This window comes from Bubalus kerabau, chromosome 17 (assembly GCF_029407905.1).
Source record: "Bubalus kerabau isolate K-KA32 ecotype Philippines breed swamp buffalo chromosome 17, PCC_UOA_SB_1v2, whole genome shotgun sequence".
Taxonomy (NCBI): domain Eukaryota; kingdom Metazoa; phylum Chordata; class Mammalia; order Artiodactyla; family Bovidae; genus Bubalus; species Bubalus kerabau.
In genome coordinates this window covers 11802925-11824935 of record NC_073640.1, presented here as the reverse complement: position 1 = coordinate 11824935, position 22011 = coordinate 11802925, and the positions used below count along the sequence as shown (strand labels likewise).

The 22011-nt window shown below is 44.2% G+C and overlaps 1 protein-coding gene and 1 pseudogene across 1 annotated transcript in view; both read right to left on the bottom strand.

Annotated features, from left to right (window-relative positions):
• The window catches only part of HSD17B2 (hydroxysteroid 17-beta dehydrogenase 2), a 91887-nt gene that overhangs the window by 22972 nt on the left and 46904 nt on the right, over positions 1-22011 (bottom strand). Inside the window, exon 2 of the mRNA XM_055554063.1 lies at positions 5406-5618. Coding sequence (XP_055410038.1) covers positions 5406-5618 — 213 coding nt within the window. The remainder of the gene's footprint in view (positions 1-5405; positions 5619-22011) is intronic.
• On the bottom strand, positions 6224-10279 carry LOC129632057 (gametocyte-specific factor 1-like; annotated as a pseudogene).

Genomic DNA, 22011 nt, shown 5'->3' with positions numbered 1-22011 from the left:
ACAGAGGCGACAGGAGCTGGGGCATGTTCAGCTAGAGAGACCTGAAGCAGATTCTCTGAGTTCCCTGAGCCACTGCAGGGTTTAGACCAATGGCTCTCAAGGTGTGGTCCAGACCAGCAGCAGTAATTGGGAACTTGTTAGAAATGCAAATACTGGAGCCCCATCTCAGACCTGCTGGATCAGAAACTGACGATCAGAAATTACTGTTGAAGCTCAGCATTGTGACATGACATGCCCAAGCGTGAGATGCACGCCCACGTGTGAGAACCACTGGGATACAGAGGAGCAGAATGAGCCCCCATGCTAGGAAAGGCACGGAAATGGCAGTAGACACCAGCCCTAACTTCAAAGAGGCAAGTAGCAGCCAACCTGCATGAGGACCGGACAGAGTCTCAGCAGAGTCCAGCATGAAGCACTGGCCATCAAAGATGTAATGTCCCATCCCTAGGAATTTAGGATGCCACCCTGGGGAAATGAGAGAAAGCTCCAAATGACTGACATGGTTTTCGCCACATGGCTCAAGATAGAAATTGAGTTGACTTATAGAAAATAAAGTTACATTTCTTGCACAGCTGAGTTGGTGGTCTGACATTTACATGCAGTAATGACTGGGAGCTGTGAGAGGATGCCTGGCACGCAGTAAGAGCTCTACAGCTATTAGGAGGTTAGCGATAGGAGGAGAGGATGCCTCCAACTAATCCCTCCAACTGATGGTTTTAATTGCCTCAGCCTGATGCATACCTTTGACCAGTCAAACATACAGGTGGCAGCTTGAGAATGCCCTATGACATGGACCACCAAACATATCCTGTAAAAGGCTGGATAGTAAAAGCTTTAACATTGCAAGTCCTACTCACTCAACTCTGCCATTACGGTGTGAGCAGCCACAGACAATCTGTAAATGAACAGGACTGGCTACGTTCCAATAAAACAATAGGGACATTGACATTTGTATCCCATATAATTTTCGTGTGTCCAAAAAAATCTTATTCTGATTTCTTTTAACCATTTAAAAATATAAACACCATCCTGAGCTCACAGGATATACAAAAACAGGTGGCAGATTTATATAATAATCTATATATCTTTATAAAATACTCTTTAAATGACAAAGTTAAAGAGATAGACGTGATCTGGGTGAATTCCGGGAGTTGGTGATGGACAGGGAGGCCTGGCGTGCTGCAATTCATGGGGTCGCAAAGAGTCGGACACGACTGAGCGACTGAACTGAACTGAACTGAACTGAAAGAGATAGAGAGCAGGTTAAGGATGAGAATATGGCTCTTCAGAGGTAACGTGATGGGTCTGGTGGTGATGAAACAGTTCTGTATTTTGAGTGGGGTGATATTGCACAAAACTACACATTATGAAATTGCAAGCAAGCGCACACACACACACACACATGCACTTGCATGTATAGCTGATGAAATCTGAATGAACTCTGGGGATTACACCAATGCCAATTTCCTGGTTTTGATATTGTACTATAGTTATGCAAGATATTAACACTGGGGGAGGCTTGGCAAAGAGTGAATCTACTATTTTTCAAAATAAAATAGTTAAAAAAAAAAAGGCAGGGCCACATCTTGCCAACTCCTGCCATAGAATTCTAAGCTGGCCAATATACCTATTATACCCTTAGGGCTTCATAATAGTTTTTTAAAAAATTAATATTAATAACGAAAAAAGGGATTCCCTGATGGCTCACATTAAAAGAATCCACCTGCAATGCAAGAGACACAGGAGACACAGGTTCAATCCCTGGGTCAGAAAGATCTACCTGGAGCAGGGTGCAGCAACCCACTGCAGTATTCCCACCTGGAGAATCCCACACACCAAGGAATCTGCCAGGCGATAGTCCATAGGGGTTACAAAGAGTCAGACATGATTGAGTACACAGACACCAGGGCAATAATGAACAATATGTTCATGCTAATTTTAAAATCTGCTATGTAGGGACACCGCACAGTTGCTGGCCCTCTTACAGGAGCTGAGGTTTTCTGGTTTATCCACGTGGCCCAGAGGGTTCTTTAGCAAACATCCTTCTTTGTGATTTTAAATGAACCTGTTCTACCGCTCCACTTTCTGTTTGACTTGAGAGGCTGAAGTCGAGAGAGACCGCGAGAACAGGTAATTCTGTATTGGTGTTGAATTGGTATATTGGTAACTCTGCCTCAGTAAGGACTGTTCTCCAGAATGCAGGCCCCCAAACAGCATGTAAAGTGTTTTCCAAATTCTCACACCTTGGAAAGCGTACTGATTGGATCCTTTCATCCCAGGACACTGGTATTGTTCTTAGCATTTCAAGAAGTACTACCTTATCATTCACTATGGCCAGTACTGTCCTGCTGGGCCTCTCTAGATGGTGTATATTGAATATCTCCTAACAAGACAAATAAAAGGGATAGCAAAAGACAAGGCCAGGAAAATGACCTTTCTAGAAAACAACAATATTCGTTTCTTTTTTCTGGGTAGATCAGCTGTGAAGAGGACATAAGAAGGAAGTCCTTGAGGCCTTCATGGAAAACCCCCAAGTGAAGCCATAACAGGAGAAAGCGAAGCTAATTAAGAGAGGCTGGGTCCTGATGACATTGCTTGAATGCCTGGATCCAGACATGCCTGAAACCAACGGGTCTTTTTAGTTATGTAAGCAAAATGCATTCCCTTTATGCAGAGCTGACTCATTTGAAAAGATCCTGATGTTGGTAAAGATTGAAGGCAGGAGGAAAAGGGGACGACAGAGGATGAGATCGTTGGATGGCATCACCGACTCAATGGACATGAGTTTGGCAAACTCTGAGAGTTGGTGATGGACAGGGAGGCCTGGCATGCTGCGGTTCATGGGGTCACAGGGAGTCAGAAAGGACTGAGTGACTGAACTGAACTATGAATCTTTCTTAACATCTGAACTGAACTATGCTTTAACAGTTTTGAATTGGTTATGTCACTTGTATCTGAAAGAATCCTGATGGAAACATAGTTTTGGTTCTTAAGAAACCCTGTGGTGAGGAGTGGGATATGGACATATTTGTACAATAATGCAGTAACGAGGGTGTGTGCAAGGGGTAAACAGTGAGTTTCCAGAAGAGGAAGTGAATGATGTAGCCTGGATTACTGTTACATTTGAGCTAGATCTCCTGTAGAGTGTGTGGTTGGACAAAGGCAAAAGTCTAGAGAAATGAAGTGGAGGCAAGAGGGAAGTTTGGGTAAGAGGAAGCTGAAGGTACAAAGTCATGAACTAGAACATTCTATTCTGGAAACCATTCATCATTTACTGAGTGGAACAGCAGATATTGCAGATGAAGGTTTTGGCAAGGGCTATTCTCCTGAAAGGTCTTAGAATCCCTGTGAAGGTGTTTGATGGTGAATGAAGGACCACAGAACCGTTCAGTGGGACAAAGCATACGCCTGGCTAATAGGAGGAGCCCAAGACACGGAGGCTCAGTTTATCAAAGGAGATGGATGATACTCTAAGATATGCACATTGTAAAGACCACTCTCCATCTGGAAAGCAATGGGGAAGGAAATCCGATTACAAACAGAGCTCAGGTGGGAGATGAGGGTCCCAGTTAAACCATAGCTCCCCCAGGCTAATAGGAAGGGGTGGGATGATAAAGATCTAGGACATAGAATTGACAGGACTCAGGACCAACAGGATGCAGAAATCAAGGGTAAGCTGCAGGCCTAAGTGACCCCAGCTTGTTTGGCTTGAATGACTGATTAGGTGGCAGTGCCTGGGCTTCCCTGGTGGCTCAGACAGTAAAGAATTCACCTGCAGGATACCTGGGTTTGATCCCTGGATTGGGAAGATCCCCTGGAGGAGGACATGGCAACCCACTCCAGTATTCTTGCCTGGAGAATCCCCCTAGACAGAGGAGACTGGCAGGCTACAGTCCATGGGGTCACCGAGTCAGACATGACTGAGCAACTAAGCACAGCCGGTGTCTGAGCCAGCACCTCCATCGTCGGATGCAGGAGGGGAAACTGATTTGCAGACTAGAAGCAGAGGAAAAAATAATGAGGTCCGTTTTTGACAAATTGAGGCGGGATATCTGGTAACCAGTTGTATACGCCTATAGGTCCTGACATTGAAAAGAGGGCTATGTTGTTAACACAGATTCAGAAATTACTGGATTAAATGGCAGTGTTTCTCAGCTCTGGCAGAATATTAGCATTGCTGGAGGAGCTTTAAAATATGCTAATACCTGGGACCCCCAAATGGGATCTTCTTTATAGTGGACCTTCCCAGAAAAGGAGAGCACCAGTACCAGCCTCGCTGCGGAAGACCTGCTAAGTTACTGCCTGTAGATACCGATTTAATCTGCTAGGGAAAAGTCCCCAGGCTTCGTGGGAATCACAGACGTGTGACCTGTGCTTCAGAAAGATCTCAAGCTTGGTTTAATTTTCCACTGGCATTACCTTAACATCGTAAACATTTTGTAAACAAGGGGCCGCACATAAGTTGCAATTTTGCACTGCATCCCCTAAATTACATAGCCCATCCTGGGTCCACACATAGGTATTTTAAGACACTTCCCAGGTGAAAATTCCTGGTGTAGGAAGAGAAACAGGATAGCCCAGGAAACTTGGAGTGGGGTCTGGGGACGGAGCCCTCAGTAACACTCACACTTAGGGGACTGGCATGGTGGGCAGAGGAAGGAGGTTCATATAAGAGAAGCAGAAAGAATGATCAGAGAACTTAGAGGGCAAGATGTGGCTGGAGACCCCCAAAGCCCAAGGAGGAAAGGGTAATCAACACATTCAAACACTGCAGAGAAGTTAAGAGCTTGGTGTTCAAGATAATACAGACTGCTTCCCTTGGCCAGACCATTTAGGGAGATGTGTCAAGAAGTGAAAACTGGGCAGCAGGGTTCCAAAGAGCCTGGCTGTGAAGGGAGAGGAAGAGAAAGGCAGGGGCTAAGGGAAGACAGCCATTATGAAGCTGTTGCTGCTACTGCTAAGTCGCTTCAGTCGTGTCCGACTCTGTGCGACCCCAGAGATGGCAGCCCACCAGGCTCCCTGGTCCCTGGGATTCTCCAGGCAAGAACACTGGAGTGGGTTGCCATTGCCTTCTCCATTATGAAGCTACTTCAAGTCTAATACATGTTAGTATCAGTAGGAGGAAAGACATATGGAGGGGCAGCAAGTAACAGGGGAGTGACTGAGCAGAGGTTGGAGGGAATGAGATGGAGAATTCTGTAAGTTCTGAGGAAGGACCATGCCTGACTCCTTCGCAATGTCTTCATATCTGCAAGAGGTCCCAGCAAGGGGCAGGGGCTCAGTGCAGGGGTCTCCAGATGCCATCCAAGACTAAAGGGAAGTGGTAATTAGAGGCTAGAACCAGTGTTGGGCATTTGCAAGGAGGGTGGAGGGCAGTCGAGGGCACAGGTAGCTGAAGGCAGTACCTTTGTTCTGCAGCTTCTCCTTCACTTTGCTGTAGGCCGCTTTTATCTCCTGCGTGTTGGTGATGTTCAGCTGGAGCACAGAGAGATTCTTGGAGCAGGTTCTTCGTAATTCCTCTGCTCCGGACCCCTGTTCATCCAGAACTCCGGCAAATACAGTGAAGCCCAGCTCGTCCAGATACTTGGCCAAACCATGGCCAAACCCAGAATCGCAACCTGCAAGGGGCCAAAGCAATACAAAATGGGCTCAGACTAAAATGGCAGGAGAAATTATTGAAGAAAAACTCACGGCATGCTGTTTATGATGGTCCATGTTCTCTGTAGAGAGTGGGTCTTGAGGAAGTTTTCTCCTTTGCTAAGTGGAAAATGGGCAGAGAAGCCACAACAGACAAATTTCTCTTTATTAAAAAAAATAACGGAGGTGAGGAAGAATTTTAGGTGGGGACATAAATGGAAGGAGAAATGCTGATGAAGGGAAGGGGTCCAGGTGGTCAAAGAATGTAGCAGCGGAAACTAAGACATCTGACAGAAGCTTTTTCACTCATCTCTACGTGTAGTGTTTGCTGTAATAACCTCCATTACTGCATACAGTCTTCAGTAAAATTTTCATTACAAACTAACAGGTTGGAGTTGGTTTTTCTTTTTAAAGCTATAACAAAATGTCAGGTCCTGCTTCAAATTGGACCCAGGACAATAGAAGGAGCTACCCACAGGGTCCAATTCCTTATGAATTATGAAAGATGAAGACTCCTAGCCACCTGCCCTTCTCACCTCCTTGAAAGCTTGCCCCTAGCCATGGCCTTCTCCCAAACCACTGAACCCTAGAAAGACGCCTGCAACGGAAACCAGATAGAAATCCCTAAGGGCACTGCTTTGTGAAACCAGAGGATAAGATCATATGCAAAGCATATGTCAAATCTCAGATTTTTTTTTCACTAATCAGAAAAGGTCCATTCCTGTAAATGCTAGAAGGAATTTGGCCCATGTGCTTCAGAGAACACAAATACACAGTTATTCTTTCCAATCCAAATTTCTTGCTTGCTTTAGTTGGATCCTTTAAGGTAACCTTTTGGGTATTAGTTCTAGAAGGTGTTGTAGGTCTTGATAGAACTGTTGAACTTCAGCTTCTTCAGCATTACTGGTTGGGGCATAGACTTAGATTACCATGATATTGAATGGTTTGCCTTGGAAACCAACAGAGATCATTCTGTCATTTTTGAGATTGCATCCGAGTACTGCATTTCGGACTCTTGTTGACCATGATGGCTACTCTGTTTCTTCTAAGGGATTCTTGCCCACAGTAATAGATATAATGGTCATCTGAGTTAAAGTCACCAAAAAAAGATGTCCTTTTAATTATTGGGTACTGGAATGCAAAAGTAGGAAGTCAAGAAACACCTGGAGTAATGGGCAAATTTGGCCTTGGAGTACAAAACGAAGCAGGTCAAAGGCTAATACAATTTTGTCAAGAGAATCCACTGGTCATATCAAACACCCTCTTCCAACAACACAAGAGAAGACTCTACAGATGGACATCACCAGATGGTCAATACTGAAATCAAATTGATTATATTCTTTGCAGCCAAAGATGGAGACGCTCTATACAGTCAGCAAAAACAAGACCGGGAGCTGACTGGGTCAGATCATGAATTCCTTATTGCAAACTTCAGACTTAAATTGAAGAAAGTAGGGAAAACCACTAGACCATTCAGATATGATCTAAATCACATCCCTTACAATTACACAGTGGAAGTGAGAAATAGATTCAAGGGATTAGATCTGATAGACAGAATGCCTGAAGAACTATGGACAGAGGGTCATGACATTGTACAGGAGGCAGTGATCAAGACTATCCCCAAGAAAAAGAAATGCAAAAAGACAAAATGGTTGTCTGTGGAGGCCTTACAGATAGCTGAGAAAAGAAGAGAAGCTAAAAGCAAAGGAGAAAAGGAAAGATATACCCATTTGAATGCAGAGTTCCAAAGAATAGCAAGGAGAGATAAGAAAGCTTTCCTCAGTGATCAATGCAAAGAAATAGAGAAAAATAATAGAATGGGAAAGACAAGAGATCTTTTCAGAAAAATTAGAGATGCCAAGGGGACACTTCATGCAAAGATGGGCACAATAAAGGACAGAAATTATATGGACCTAACATAAGCAGAAGATATTAAGAAGAGGTGGCAAGAATATACAGAACTATACAAAAAAGATCTTCACTACCCAGGTAATCACGATGGTGTGGTCACTCACCTAGAGCCAGACATCCTGGAATGTGAAGTCAAGTGGGCCTTACCTTTTGTGAAGCATCACTACAAACAAAGCTAGTGGAGGTGATGGAATTCCAGTTGAGCTATTTCAAATCCTGAAAGATGATGCTGTGAAAGCATTGCACTCAACATGCCAGCAAATTTGGAAAACTCAGCAGTGGCCACAGGATTCGAAAAGGTCAGTTTTCATCCCAATCCCAAAGAAAGGCAATGCCAAAGAATGTTCAAACTACCGCACAATTGCACTCATCTCACACGCTAGTAAAGTAATGCTCAAAATTCTCCAAGCCAGGCTTCAGCAATACGTGAACTGTGAACTTCCATATGTTCAAGCTGGATTTAGAAAAGGCAGAGGAACCAAAGATCAAATTTCCAACATCTGTTGGATCATAGAAAAAGCAAGAGAGTTCCAGAAAAACATCTACTTCTGCTTTATTGACTACACCAAAGTCTTTGTGTGGATCACAACAAACTGTGGAAAATTCTTTAAAAGATGGGAATACCAGACCACCTGACCTGCCTCCTGAGAAATCTGTATGCAGGTCAAGAAGCAACAGTTAGAACTGGACATGGAACAATGGATTGGTTCCAAATAGGGAAAGGAGTGCATCAAGGCTGTACATTGTCACCCTGCTTATTTAATTTACATGCAGAGAATACATACATACATACATACATACATACATACATCATGAGAAACACTGGGCTGGATGAAGCACAAGCTGGAATCAAGATTGCCCAGATAAATATCAATAACCTCAGATATGCAGATGATACCACCCTTATGGCAGAAAGTGAACAAGAAATAAGAGCCTCTTGATGAAAGTGAAAAAGGAGAGTGAAAAAGTTGGCTTAAAACTCAACATTCAAAAAACTAAGTTCATGACATCTGGTCCCATCACTTCATGGTAACTAGATGGGGAAACAATGGAAATAGTGAGAAACTTTATTTTGGGGGGCTCCAAAATCACTGCAGATGATGACTGTAGCCATGAAATTAAAAGATGTTTGCTCCTTGGAAGAAAAGCTATGACCAAGTTAGACAGCATATTAAAAAGCAGAGACATTACTTTGCCAACAAAGGTCCATCTAGTCAAAGCTATGGTTTTTCCACTAGTCTTGTATGGGTGTGAAAGTTGGACTATAAAGAAAGCTGAGCCCTGAAGAATTTATGCTTTTGAACTGTGGTGTTGGAGAAGATTCTTGAGAGTCCCTTGGACAGCAAGGAGATCCAAGCAGTCTATCCTAAAGGAATTCAGTCCTGAATATTCATTGGAAGGACTGATGCTGAAACTCCAATACTTTGGCCATCTGATGTGAAGAACTGATTCGCTGGGAAAGACTGAAGGCAGGAGGAGAAGGGGATGACAGAGGATGAGACAGTTGGAAGGCATCACCAACTCAATGGACATGAGTGTGAGTAAGCTCTGGAAGTTGGTGATGGACAGGGAGGCCTGGCGTGCTGCAGTCCATGGGGTCGCAAAGAGTCAGACACGACTGAGTGACTGAAATGAACTGAACTTAAGGTAAATTTAGATAATTCTGTTTCATTAATGTGGAACGGGATATGAATTCTGATCTTGGGATGCAGGCACTTAACCAAATTATCAAGCTATCTACAATGATGGTTTATTTGAAACAGTTCTTGTGAGCATGAGGCTTCTTTCTTGCATCAAATGAGTAAGGACTCATAGTGGCAGGGAGAAGTACTTGTCAGTGTGAAAGTCACAGTTTATCCTTCTATAATTAGCTTAGGAGAAAAAAGTGAAGAACCCACTGTAGCAGGAAGAAGCAAGAGTCTTCCAGGGTCTGATATTTGATTAACTATTGTTACTGTGAATATTGTTACTATTGTTCCATTGTTTTTCCATGGCAGAACATACGGCAGAGACTTGGGAACGTGCATGCCTGAAGCCAGGTTATTCTTCTGTTCCTATGTTGCTTGCTGCTGCTGCTGCTGCTGCTAAGTCTCTTCAGTCGTGTCCGACTCTGTGTGACCCCATAGATGGCAGCCCACCAGGCTCCGCTGTCCCTGGGATTCTCCAGGCAAGAACACTGGAGTGGGTTGCCATTTCCTTCTCCAATGCATGAAAGTGAAAGTGAAGTCGCTCAGTCGTATCCGACTCTTAGCGACCCCATGGACTGCAGCCCACCAGGCTCCTCCATCCATGGGATTTTCCAGGCAAGAGTACTGGAGTGGGATGCCATTGCCTTCTCCAATGTTGCTTGCAGTGCCACAGAAGTTGGCCGTGCCCCAGACAAATGGGGTGCTGGTCTGTCCCCACAAACCTTTATCCCAGTCTTCAGGCAAGGAGGGAACTGCCTTGTGCTCTCAGCCAGTCTCTTGCCCAGGGTTCCTGCTTTGGTTGACTACACCCTGCTCAATACAGCTTTTGTCATCACAGCTTGAGATGTGATGACTGATTTCAGCCCAAGGAACCTGACGGCGAGCATTGAAGGGACAAGTCGCCAGTTTGCGACATCAAGATGATTCTTTCTGCACTTGATAAATTGATAAGGAAACCTGCAGGCTCTGATCTGGTGGTTTTTATCATAAGGGCATCATAACAGCTTTTCAGGATTCAGAGTATTGATGTAAGTTTCTTCCATGTTGGAAAATAAGGAGACTAATCCAAAGTGCTCAGCTGAGACACGCTCTCCCAACCGTGGTCTTTGTCCACACCCTGTGCCCCAGCAACATCAGGGTTCACTTCCAGCCCCTGATGTTAGGGGGTGGGGCCCCCACTTCCTGCAATGCAGGGCTGGGCATCAGCAGAGCGTGGGGATGGGGGCAAAATCTCAGAATTTGAGATGCGAGTCTACCCCACCCACTTGGAGTGTATTATGGACTGTAGAAATTTGGTCTATACCCACAAGCACAAAATAGAGATATCTGAAATTTTAAGATGAAGACATCATGGACATAAACTCACCCTTGGAGCCATACCAGAATAAATGTGTAACAATTACTAAGTCTCTACAGCTCTAAAGATAAGAGATCATATTCACATTGGCTGTGCCAGGTGGTCTGTCCTGTAAACCCTGAAGGAACTGCCTTGTCAGCAGCTGGGGGCTACAGTCAGGCATGCCCCTAAAAATCAGAAAGTTCAGGAAATCAGAGAGCACACTGACAATCAACTCAAGGATCAATATGCAAGTGATTAGAAAAGATATCTGACTTTAAAGCTAACAACACCTCCCTGGAGGGACTTCCCTAGTGATCCAGTGGTTAAGAATACGTCTTGCAATGCAAGGGTTGCAGGTTAAATCCCTGGTCAGGGAACTAAGATCCCACATACTGCAGGACAACAAAGCCCGTGGGCCACAACTAGAGAATCTGTGCACTGCAGCAAAAGATCCTCTATGACACAGTGAACCTCCCACATGCCTCAACTAGGACCTGATGCAGCCAAAGTTAATTAATTAATTTTTAAAACCCCTTCATGGATCACAGTCTTGTCATGCTGAAGAGGCTTGCATAACTCAGTGAAGCTATGGCCACGCCATGCCAGGCCACCCAAGTTGGACAGGTCATAATGAAGAGTTCTGACAAAATGTGGTCCACTGGAGGAGGAAATGGCAAATCACCCTAGTACTCTTACTGCAAAAACCCCATGAACAGTATGAAAAGGTAAACAGATAAGACACTGGAAGATAAGCACACCCAAGGTGTCTGATACGCTACTGGGGAAGAGTGGGGGCCAGTACTAATAGCCCCAGGAAGAATGAAGAGGCTGGGCCAAAGCGGAAATGATGCTCAGTTGTGATGTATCTGGTGGTGAACTAAAGAGCCTCTTGATGAAAGTGAAAGAGGAGAGTGAAAAAGTGGACTCAAAACTCAACTTTCAGAAAACTATGGTCATGGCATCCAGTCCCATCACTTCATGGCAAATAGATGGGGAAACAATAGAAACAGTGAGAGACTTTATTTGGGGGGCTCCAAAATCTCTGCAGATGGTGACCGCAGCCTTGAAATCAAAAGACACTTGGTCCTTGGAAGAAAAGTTACACCAACCCTAGATAGCACATTGAAAAGCAGAGACATTACTTTGCTGACAAAGGTCCGTGTAGTCAAAGCTATGGTTTTTCCAGTCATCATGTATGGGTGTGAGGGCTGGACTATAAAGAAAGATGAGCACCAGAGAATTGACGCTTTTGAACTGTGGTGTTGGAGAAGACTCTTGAGAGCCCCTTGACTGCAAGGAGATCCAACCACTCAATCCTTAAGCAAATCAGTCCTGAATATTCATTGGAAGGACTGATGCTGAAGCTGAAACTCCAATACTTTGGCCACGTGATGCAAAGAACTGAGTCATTGGAAAAGACCCTGATGCTGAGAAAGATTGAAGGAAGGAGGAGAAGGAGATGACAGAGGATGAGATGGTTAGATGGCATCACTGACTCAATGGACATGAGTTTGAGCAAACTCTTGGAGTTGGCAGGGAGGCCTGGTGTGCTGCAGTCCATGGGATCACAAAGACTCAGACATGACTGAGTGACTGAACTGAACTGAACTGAACTGGTGGTGAAAGTAAGGTCCAATGGTGTAAAGAATAATACTGCCTGCTGCGGCTGCTAAGTCACTTCAGTCGTGTCCAACTCTGTGTGACCCCATAGACGGCAGCCCACTAGGCTCCTCTGTCCCTGGGATTCTCCAGGCAAGAATCCTGTAGTGGGTTGCCATTTCCTTCTCCAATGCATGAAAGTGAAAAGTGAAAGTAAAGTCGCCTAGTCGTGCCCGACTCTTCGCGACCCCATGGACTGCAGCCTACCAGACTCCTCCATCCATGAGATTTTCCAGGCAAGAGTAATACTGCCTAGGAACCTAGAATGTTAGGTCCACGAATCAAGGTAAATTGGGCTTGGTTGTGAACCTGGCCCCCAACCTCTGCAACCCTGCTCGAGTTATTTAACCTCTCTGTGCCTCAGCTTCCTCATCTCTAAAATGGGCTTGATAACAGTGCCTACATCAGTTATGATTTGTCATGTGCTTAACAATGCCTGGAATTACTATAATAGATCTTTTAAAAAAAAATAATACTAGGTACATGACATTCTTCCTGAATTTCAGGTGTTTACATGCATGATCTTGGTAGATAGGAAGTTCACCTCTACTGATAGCTAAACATCTTGGTTAAGACTCCGCCTGCTTGATTCTGCCTCTGCCATGTCTGAGCCTTGGGTAACATTACATAAAGTAGTGCAGAGCCTCCACTTATTCATCTGGGAAGTGGGGTTATAACGGTTCCTCCCTCCTAGGCTGATCTTGGAAGTCAACAAGACAGAGAATGTTCTGCACAAAGCCCAGCATATCATACGTGACTGTTCCCAGTATTGTGGCTCTAACCCAGACATCATTTCTGATGTGATCATGTGAACGATCAGGCTGTGCTAACCCTGGTGTCTTAGGGCCATGCAGGGGCCAGAGGGCCTTGAGAATGTAGGTGGATGGGGAGCCACTCTCTGTCAAGATAGAGTAACCCTTGTGCACTCCAGAAACCCAAAGACAAGGCAGGGGCCTTTGTGAAAGCTACTTTCCCTCGTGGCTCCCTGGTAAAGAATCTGCCTGCAATACAGGAGACCCAGGTTTAATCCCTGGGTTACGAAGATCCCCTGGAGAAGGGAATGGCAACCCACTCCAGTATTCTTGCCTGAAGAATTCCATGGACAGAGGAACCTGGTAAGTTACAGTCCATGAGCTTAGACACAAAGAGTCGGACACAACTGAGTAACTAACACTTTGTGGAAAGGCAAAATGTTTCATAACTTACGCATCAGTAGCTCAGTTGGTAAAGAATTCGCCTGCAATGCAGGAGACTCAGGTTCAATCCCTGGGTCAGGATGATCCCCTGGAGAAGGAAATGGCAACCCGCTCCAGTATTCTTGCCTGGAAAATCCCATGACAGAGGAGCCTGGTGGGCTACAGTCCATGGGGTCATAAAGAGTTGCAGCCAACCGAGCAACTAAACCACCAGCCTCTGAAAATTATCAAACCTAGTATGACTCAAATGCTTACCAAGACCCATCCAGCTTCACACATATTAACTCCACCCACCCTGGGAGATAAGTCATTTTACTATCATCACTCTACGGAGGAGGAAACTGAAACACAGAGGATTAAGTCATTTAGCTGGACATGGCAGAGGTAGGTTGAAACCCAGGCAGGGGTTGATGTATAAACATCTGGAACATAAAATACTCTATTCTTCCAGAGCACAGGGCCTAGCATATAGTAGCTGATCAATAAAAGGCGTGTGTTGGGGACTTCTCCAGCAGTCCAGTGGTTAAGACTGTACACTTCCAATCCAGGGAGAGAGAGTTCAATCCCTGGTGGCGGAACTAAGATCCGACATGCTACACAGCACAGACAAAAAATTACACACACAAAAAAGCATGTGTTGGCTAAATGGGCATTTAAGAGGCCTTAATGCCTTAAAAACGCAGAGAGTCTTATGTCACTAGTATCGAGGGTTCCTAGCCTCTAAGTCCTAACAAACACCTGTGGAGTTGGATGCCTACCCCAAGAGAGGGTGGAGGAATTGCTGGGGGTGGTTTTAAGCTATGCCCTTTGAGATCATTCTGTCTCTAGTGGCCTGGAAAATCATCAGCTTGGAGCAAGCAACGAGTACTAGAGTCTCGTTTTTGCAAAACTGGAGTGAATGTGAAATTATGATTTATTCTAAAATATTAATAAAGTCTCTCAATTTGTGTGAAAAACGGAAATGTGAATCACTTTAACTCAGAAGAGTTAAGAATCATAGTTTCTGAGCTGGTGGGCTAACTGTAAGTGGATTTATGCTATTGCCGTATGGAGCTGGTGAATAGAAACAGCTCATCATTTGTTGGGTCAAGTCGTCGGCAAGTTGTGAATAACTCAAGTTCTGGAGTTCTTTAAGGCTAGGTCCCCTGAATGAAACTCACCTGTCAAGACTAACAGCATGTGCTCTTGGACACAAGCTGGTTCCTCGGAAGCTGCATTCAGAAAAGGATGAAGAGGGAAGAATTTGCAACACTGTAAATGATTTCTTTGTTGTTGTTGTTATTGTTTAGTCACTCAGTTGTGTCTGGCTCTTTGCAACCCCGTGGACTGGGAGGCTCCTGCCAGGCTCCTTTGTCCATGGCAAGAATACAGAAGTGGGTTATCATTTCCTTCTGCAGGGTATCTCCTCTCAGAATCAAACCCACATCTGCATTGGCAGGTAGATTCTTTACCCCTGAGCTACCAATTTTTTCTAGACAGTGTTAAAACATCATATAAGTAATAAAACTTTAAGAGCAACATCAGGATAAACAAAAGAAGTTACCCATAACATTACCAATCTAGCATAAGTTTTATAACTTTCTTGCTTTTTCTTCTAGTCTTTTTTTCCTATACACTGTTCTTTAACAACTATAATTATAGTACACATATGATTTGACAACTAATTTTTAAATTAGTATTATAGATATGCGGATGACACCACCCTTATGGCAAAAAGCAAAGAAGAACTAAAGAGCCTCTTGATGACAGTGAAAGAGGAGAATGAAAAACTTGGCTTAAAGCTCAACATTCAGAAAACTAAGATCATGGCATCCGGTCCCATCACTTCATGGCAAATAGATGGGGAAACAGTGGCTGACTTTATTTTTCTGGGCTCTAAAATCACTGCAGATGGTGACTGCAGCCATGAAATTAAAAGACACTTACTCCTTGGAAGGAAAGTGATGACCAACCTAGACAGCATATTAAAAAGTAGAGACATTACTTTACCAACAAAGGTCCGTCTAGTCAAGGCTATGGTTTTTCCAGTGGTCATGTATGGATGTGAGAGCTGGACTATAAAGGAAGCTGAGCACCGAAGAATTGATGCTTTTGAATTGTGGTGCTGGAGAGGACTCTTGAGAGTCCCTTGGACAGCAAGGAGACCCAACCAGTCCATCCTAAAGGAGTTCAGTCCTGGGTGTTCATTGGAGGGACTGATGTTGAAGCTGAAAAGCCAATACTTTGGCCACCTGATGTGAAGAGTTGACTCATTTGAAAAGCCCCTGATGCTGGGAAAGATTGAAGGCAGGAGGAGAAGGGGACGACAGAGGATGAGATGGTTGGATGGCATCACCGACTCAATGTATATGGGTTTGGGTGAACTCCGGGAGTTGGTGACGGACAGGGAGGACTGGCATGCTGCGATTCATGGGGTCGCAAAGAGTCAGACACGACTGAGTGACTGAACTGAAACCAGTTTTAGCTATTTCCACAGTCTGCAAAACCATAAGTCATCATTTTTCACTACTAGATAAAATTCTCCCCATGAAAATGCAGCAAAGAAAGACATGATTAGAGCCTGGATTTTGGAGCCAGGATCCCTGGGTCCAAACCCTGGCTCTGCTACTTACAAGCTGTGTGACTTTGGCCAGTCAATTTACCTCTCTGTGCCTCATTTTCCTTATCTATAAAGTGAGATGATACTAGGACCTGCCTCATAAGATTGTCCGAAAGATTAAATGATTTTATATACTAGAGTAATTGCAACAGAGCCTGCCACATGGCAGTTGCCACCCAAGTGTTAAATAAATAGCAATTGCGTTTCTGTTTGTTTTAAATCCATGCTACTCCTTTCATTGGCTACTTCTGGTTCCTAGAACCAAAAGGATTTTGAGTTCTTATCTCAGAAGATCATCACAGACATTCTAACCACAATAATGAACTGGCCAAGTACTGTGCTTTCTGCCAGCGGTCTCATGTCTCCTAGACTCTCCTTCCCTAAAGCTCCTTGAAGTCTCCCCTTTGTCAATATCTTTGAACAACAGCAGCTTAAAACAGAGTTTCTCAGGGGGTGGGCCTCTTCAGAGGTGCCAGGGCCCGTTCTCATAGTGGAATTTCACTTCTCTTCATTGGAAGGACTGATGGTGAAGCTGAAACTCCAATACTTTGGCCACATAATGGCCAAATGGGAAGAGCTGACTCATTTGAGAAGACCCTGATGCTGGGAAAGATTGAGGGCAGGAGGCGAAGGGGATGACAGAGGATGAGATGGTTGGATGGCATCACCGACTCCATGGACATGGGTTTGGGTAGACTCCGGGAGTTGGTGATGGACAGAGGCCTGGTGTGCCTGCAGTTCATGGGGTCGCAAAGAGTCGGACACGACTGTGCGACTGAACTGAACTGAGTGGAATAGACAAACACAAATGGAGGACCTGTTGTGTATCAAATAAGAGGACACCATCTGAATATGTGTTTTGCTTGGCCCATACAGTGTATTTCTTAGAAATTTAAACAAAGGCTAAAATCCAAAAATGCCACCTGAAAACCCAGATCGGTGGTTTCTTTTGATTAACCAGAATATGGGCCAACTGTGGGCCTGCGTTCCTACGAGGAACTCGTGTGCTGAAGCTGAGGATCCCAAAGCTGCCCCCTGCCACTCCCAGTCCGCCGTCCCCACCGCCCTCCCCCGTCCCCCGACTCCCCTCCCCCCACGCTCTCAGGTCCAGGGTTCCCACTTCCTATTGTGCATGCGCACCTCTATCGCCAACTGCCTTCGCCACTGAGACCCGTTCCCACCTCTGCAGCCTTTTGAACCCAACATACCTGCCACACTTTGTCCCACTTACAAAGCTCATCTGGGTCTAGAGTTATTTATCTGTAAAACCGTGGAAAACTAGGGAGGAAGACTTTCCGCACCCTTGTTTGAAATTTAAGCACTCCACCAGATTGCCGCCCTCATGTTGACTCTGCCTGGTCCCTATAAAACAGATTAAGGTGCAATAAAATGGTAGACACATAATAAAACTGTAAGGTACCTAATAATTCCCTGAGAGCCATACAAGGCTCAGCTTCTAATCCAGGAAGAGAAAATACTTGACAGTTTTACCACTGACACTACGTGTGTTGACTTTGGCACTCTTAAAAGATAGTAATGTTGGGTGGTGAACCCCTGGGAATTAGCTAGAGCTTTTTTGCTTAATTGGAGGATAACTGCTTTACAGTGTTGTATTGGTATCTGCTGTACAAAGTCTGTGTGAGTAGCTCCGTCATGTCCAACTGTTTGCAACCCCATGGACTGTAGCCCACCAGGCTCCTTTGTCCACTGGATTCTCCAGACAAGAATATTGCAGTGGGTTGCCATGCCCTTCTCTAGGGGATCCTCCCTACTCAGGGATGGAACCCAAATCTCCTGGATTGGCAGGTTGATTCTTTACCACTGAGCCACCAGGGAAGCCCCTAAGACAACATGAATCAGCCATAATTATATATATATATATTTATCTTCTCCCTCTTGTGCCTCCTCCCACCCACCCTCCATCTCTCTTTCTAGGTCATCACAGAGCTTAGCTAGATCTTTCATGTCAATTTTTTAAAATAATTTTAAGTTTTATTTTTTGGCTGTGCTGGGCCCTCATTGCTGTGAAGGATTTTCTCTAATTTGGGTGAGTAGGGATGATTCTCTAGTTGTGGTACACAGGGCTTCTCATTGTGGTGGCTTCTCTTGTTGCTAAACACAGGCTCTAGACATGCAGGCTTCAGTGGTTGCAGCTCAAGGGCTTGATTGCTCTGCAGCAGGTGGAATCTTCCCGGACCAGGGATTGAACCCATGTCTCTTGTGTTGGCAAGCGGATTCTTCACCACTGAGCCACCAGGGAAGCTCTCATGTCAAATTTTTAATGAAAATGAATTTTTCCTGGAATGTGAAAACCTTTATGAATATTTCTTCAGTACTATTGATATTCCTATGTTAAGATGGGTAACCGAGATGCCAAGAGATTACTCGTTCAAGGCTACACAGCTGGGATGTGCAAGAGTTGGCTCCCAGAGTAACCTGGAAATGTACATTACCATATGTAAAATAGCCAATGAGAATTCACTGTATGACTCAGGGAACTCAAACCCAGGCTCTGTAACATTCTAGAGGGATGGGATGGGGAGGGAGATGGGAGGGAAGTTCAAGATGGAGGGGACATAGGAATACCTATGGCTGATTCATGTTGATATTTGGCAGAAACCAACACAATACCTTCAATTAAAAATAAATGAATTTTTTAAAAACATAGGGATAATAAAAGGTTCTCATGAACTGAAAACAAAACCAGAAAAATGAGCTGGCTTTCAGACCTAGATTTGCTTCTTTCATGTTCTATTATTGCTATGATTCATTTATTGTCTCCTTGAGTGCTTTGCAGTGGTGGGGATGGGGGCACCAATGATGAAAGCCCTCTGGCTAAGAGGGGTCTCCATAGTGATGCCAGTTCCCTTCACACAGGATGGACTGCCATCATCCATCCAGCAGTGAAAATGACTTACAGCTGATTTCCTGGATGGAAAAATGCAGTGGGTTTGTTCTCAGTGGTGCATAAGGAAGCAACTCCTAGCCTTGCAAAATAAGCAGCCAATCAAGGTAGCTCTGCTGGGTTTGAGCAAGTGGCTGGATTTCCAGACCACAGCCTAGTCCTGATGCCTCTTCTGAACTCTACCTGCTGCAATTTCAAGTTGAGCCAGAATTCATCACCAATTGCCCCCAACTGCTTTACCTTCTGGAATTTCTTGTTCTCCTAGTTACTCAGGACCAACACCTTCTCTCCCAATGCTCATCTCCAGTCAGTGCCCACGCCTGTCCTCCTAAGACTGATACCTATCTCTATCTCCTTTCCAGCATCTCATGACAAAAAATGCCAACTCAGCTCAGCCTCTCAACAGATTGTTAAGTTAGGGATTGTTTTCGTTGTTGCTTAGTCACTCAGTCAGGTCTGAGTCTTTTGTGACCCCATGGACTGTGGCCCACCAGGCTTCTCCCTCCATGACGTTTCCTGGGCAAGAATACTGGAGTGGGTGGCCATTTCCTCCTCCAAAGGATCTTCCTGACCCAGGGATCAAACCCATGTCTCCTGCATTGGCAGGTAGATTCTTTACCCCTGAGCCATTGGGGAAGCCCAAAGTTAGGGGTATATGTCCTCAAAAGCCACGGAAAATGATGCTGTAATTGTCCAAAATTTCATATTATGTCTTTTATGGGTATGCCAGTTAAGAAACACTGGACATGAAACAGTACTGACAGGGATGATGTTCAGTCAGCTGAGAAGGCCAGAATTTCAGAAATCCTCAGTCAAGCACAGAAGCCATTAAAAAGAGGTGAGTTAAGGATCTAGACAAGATTCATGGGGTAAAACAGAGCCAGACACAACTTCACAACTGAACACCAACAACACACAGAAACCAGGGACGCTTCTCAACATCCCACAGCATTCAGGACAGCCCCCACCACAAAGAATGATCTGGCCCCCAATGGCTATAGTGCTGGGAACCCCTGGTCTAGAGGAAGACACACTTTAGGTAAATACGTGAAACAGAGAGTAAGCGATGTTTTCAATAGAAAATCTCTGGGAACTACAGGCCATAGTTTCTGTCCAAGGAGAACTCAAAGTCCCTCCTTTAGGGGACATCCTATTGGAGAAGAATACAGGCAGGAAAGAAAAAGAACTAGGTTACCTCCACCAGGACAGGGAATCTATTGGGTTAACCCAGTTCACTGTTCTAGCCTCTGTGCCTAAAACAGTGCTGTTAGGCTTCCCTGGTGGCTCAGACAGTAAAGAATCCACCTGCAATGCAGGAGACCCAGGTTCAATCTGTGGGTCAGGAAGATCCCCTGGAGAAAGGAATAGCAACCCACTCCAGTGTTCTTACCTGGAGAATCCCACAGATGGAGGAGCCTGGTGGGCTGTAGTCCACGGGGTCTCAAAGAGTAGGACAGGACTGAGTGAGTAACATGCATACACAGACACCTCTGTGCCCAAAACAGTGCTGGGTCTAAGTCCCAACAGTCTGAGAGCCTTATGTTTATATATGTTACCTTATTTCATGCCCGAGGTCTCAAAGTGGGTCTTTTTTTAAAAATAGATTTTAATTTTTTAAAGTTTTAGATGTATATAAAAATTGCAAAGAGTATAGAGTTCTCTTTGCTTACAGTTTCCACTATTATTAACATCTTACATTAGTATGCTACATTTTCTGAAATTAATGAACCAATATTGATACATTATTATTAACAAAATTTCAGACTTTTTTCAGATTTCCTTACTTTTTTAGGTCATTTTTCTATCCCAGGGTCCCATCTAGGATCCCTTATTATACTTAGTCATTATATTTCCTTAGGCTTCTTCTCAGACTTTTTCTTGCCTTTGCTGTCTTTGAAGGTTTTAAAGAGTACCGGTCAAGTATACAGGGCTTCCCAGGTGGACAAGTGATAAAGAATCTGCCTGCCAAAGCAGGAGACACTGGTTTGAACCCCGGGTTGGGAAGATCCCTTGGAGAAGGAAATGGCAACCCACTCCAGTATTCTTGCCTAGAAAATCCCCCAGACACAGGGGACTGGGTGGCTACAGTCCATGGGGTCACAGAGCGTGGAACACAACTGAGCACACAAGTATATTGCACACACACACAGTCAAGTATATTGTAGGATGCCCCTCTGGTGGAATTTGTCTGATGTTTTTCTTGTGTTCTGGCTAGGGTTATGAGCTTGGGGAAGGAGATCACAGATACAGTGCCATTTTCATCACATCGTGTTAAGAGTACAAACAAGCAACAAGACATGAATGTTGACGTTGCCTTTGATCACCTGGATGAAGTAAAGTGGGGAAATTTCTCTGCTATAAAGTTACTCTTTATCCACCCCCTCTTCCATACTACACTCTTTGGAAGGAAGCCTCTATGTATTAATACCTACATAAATTATTTGGAACTCTTGTACATGGGAGATTTGTCTCTTTTCTCTCATTTATTAATTTATTTTTATCTTTATGGACTCATGAATATTAATTTTATACTTTGGGTTATAATCCAATACTTTATCTTAGTGCTCAAATTATTCCAGCTTAAATTATTTTGAGCTCTTTCAGTTGGCTCCTGTCAAAGTATATTTTTTATTATGATTTTATAGGTGAAAGAATATAAAGTTTCTTTAAACCAAGCTTCAAAGAATATAAAGTTCCCACTATCACTAAACTAACAAGAGCAGAGGTGCAATGAAAATCATTAGATTCTAAAGCACAGGGGTTTTTTCCCTACTCATCATTGGCTACTGATCCATAGCCAATCTTTGTTGACCAATGACTAGTGTATCTTTCATCTGATGGAGTTACTTAAGGCAATAAGTTTTGAGACTACCAGTCTGTTATGTACATTACAGGGAAACTTCCTTATTTTTTGACTTTTTTTTTTTTTTTTTCCCCTACTGTTTGCCATGGGGTGATGGGATTGGATGCCATGATCTTAGTTTTTTGAAAGTTGACTTTTTATATGTTGATGAATTTTCACAGAGTGAATCCACTCGTGCAGCCAGCACCCACATCCAGACCCAGAGCTTCACTAG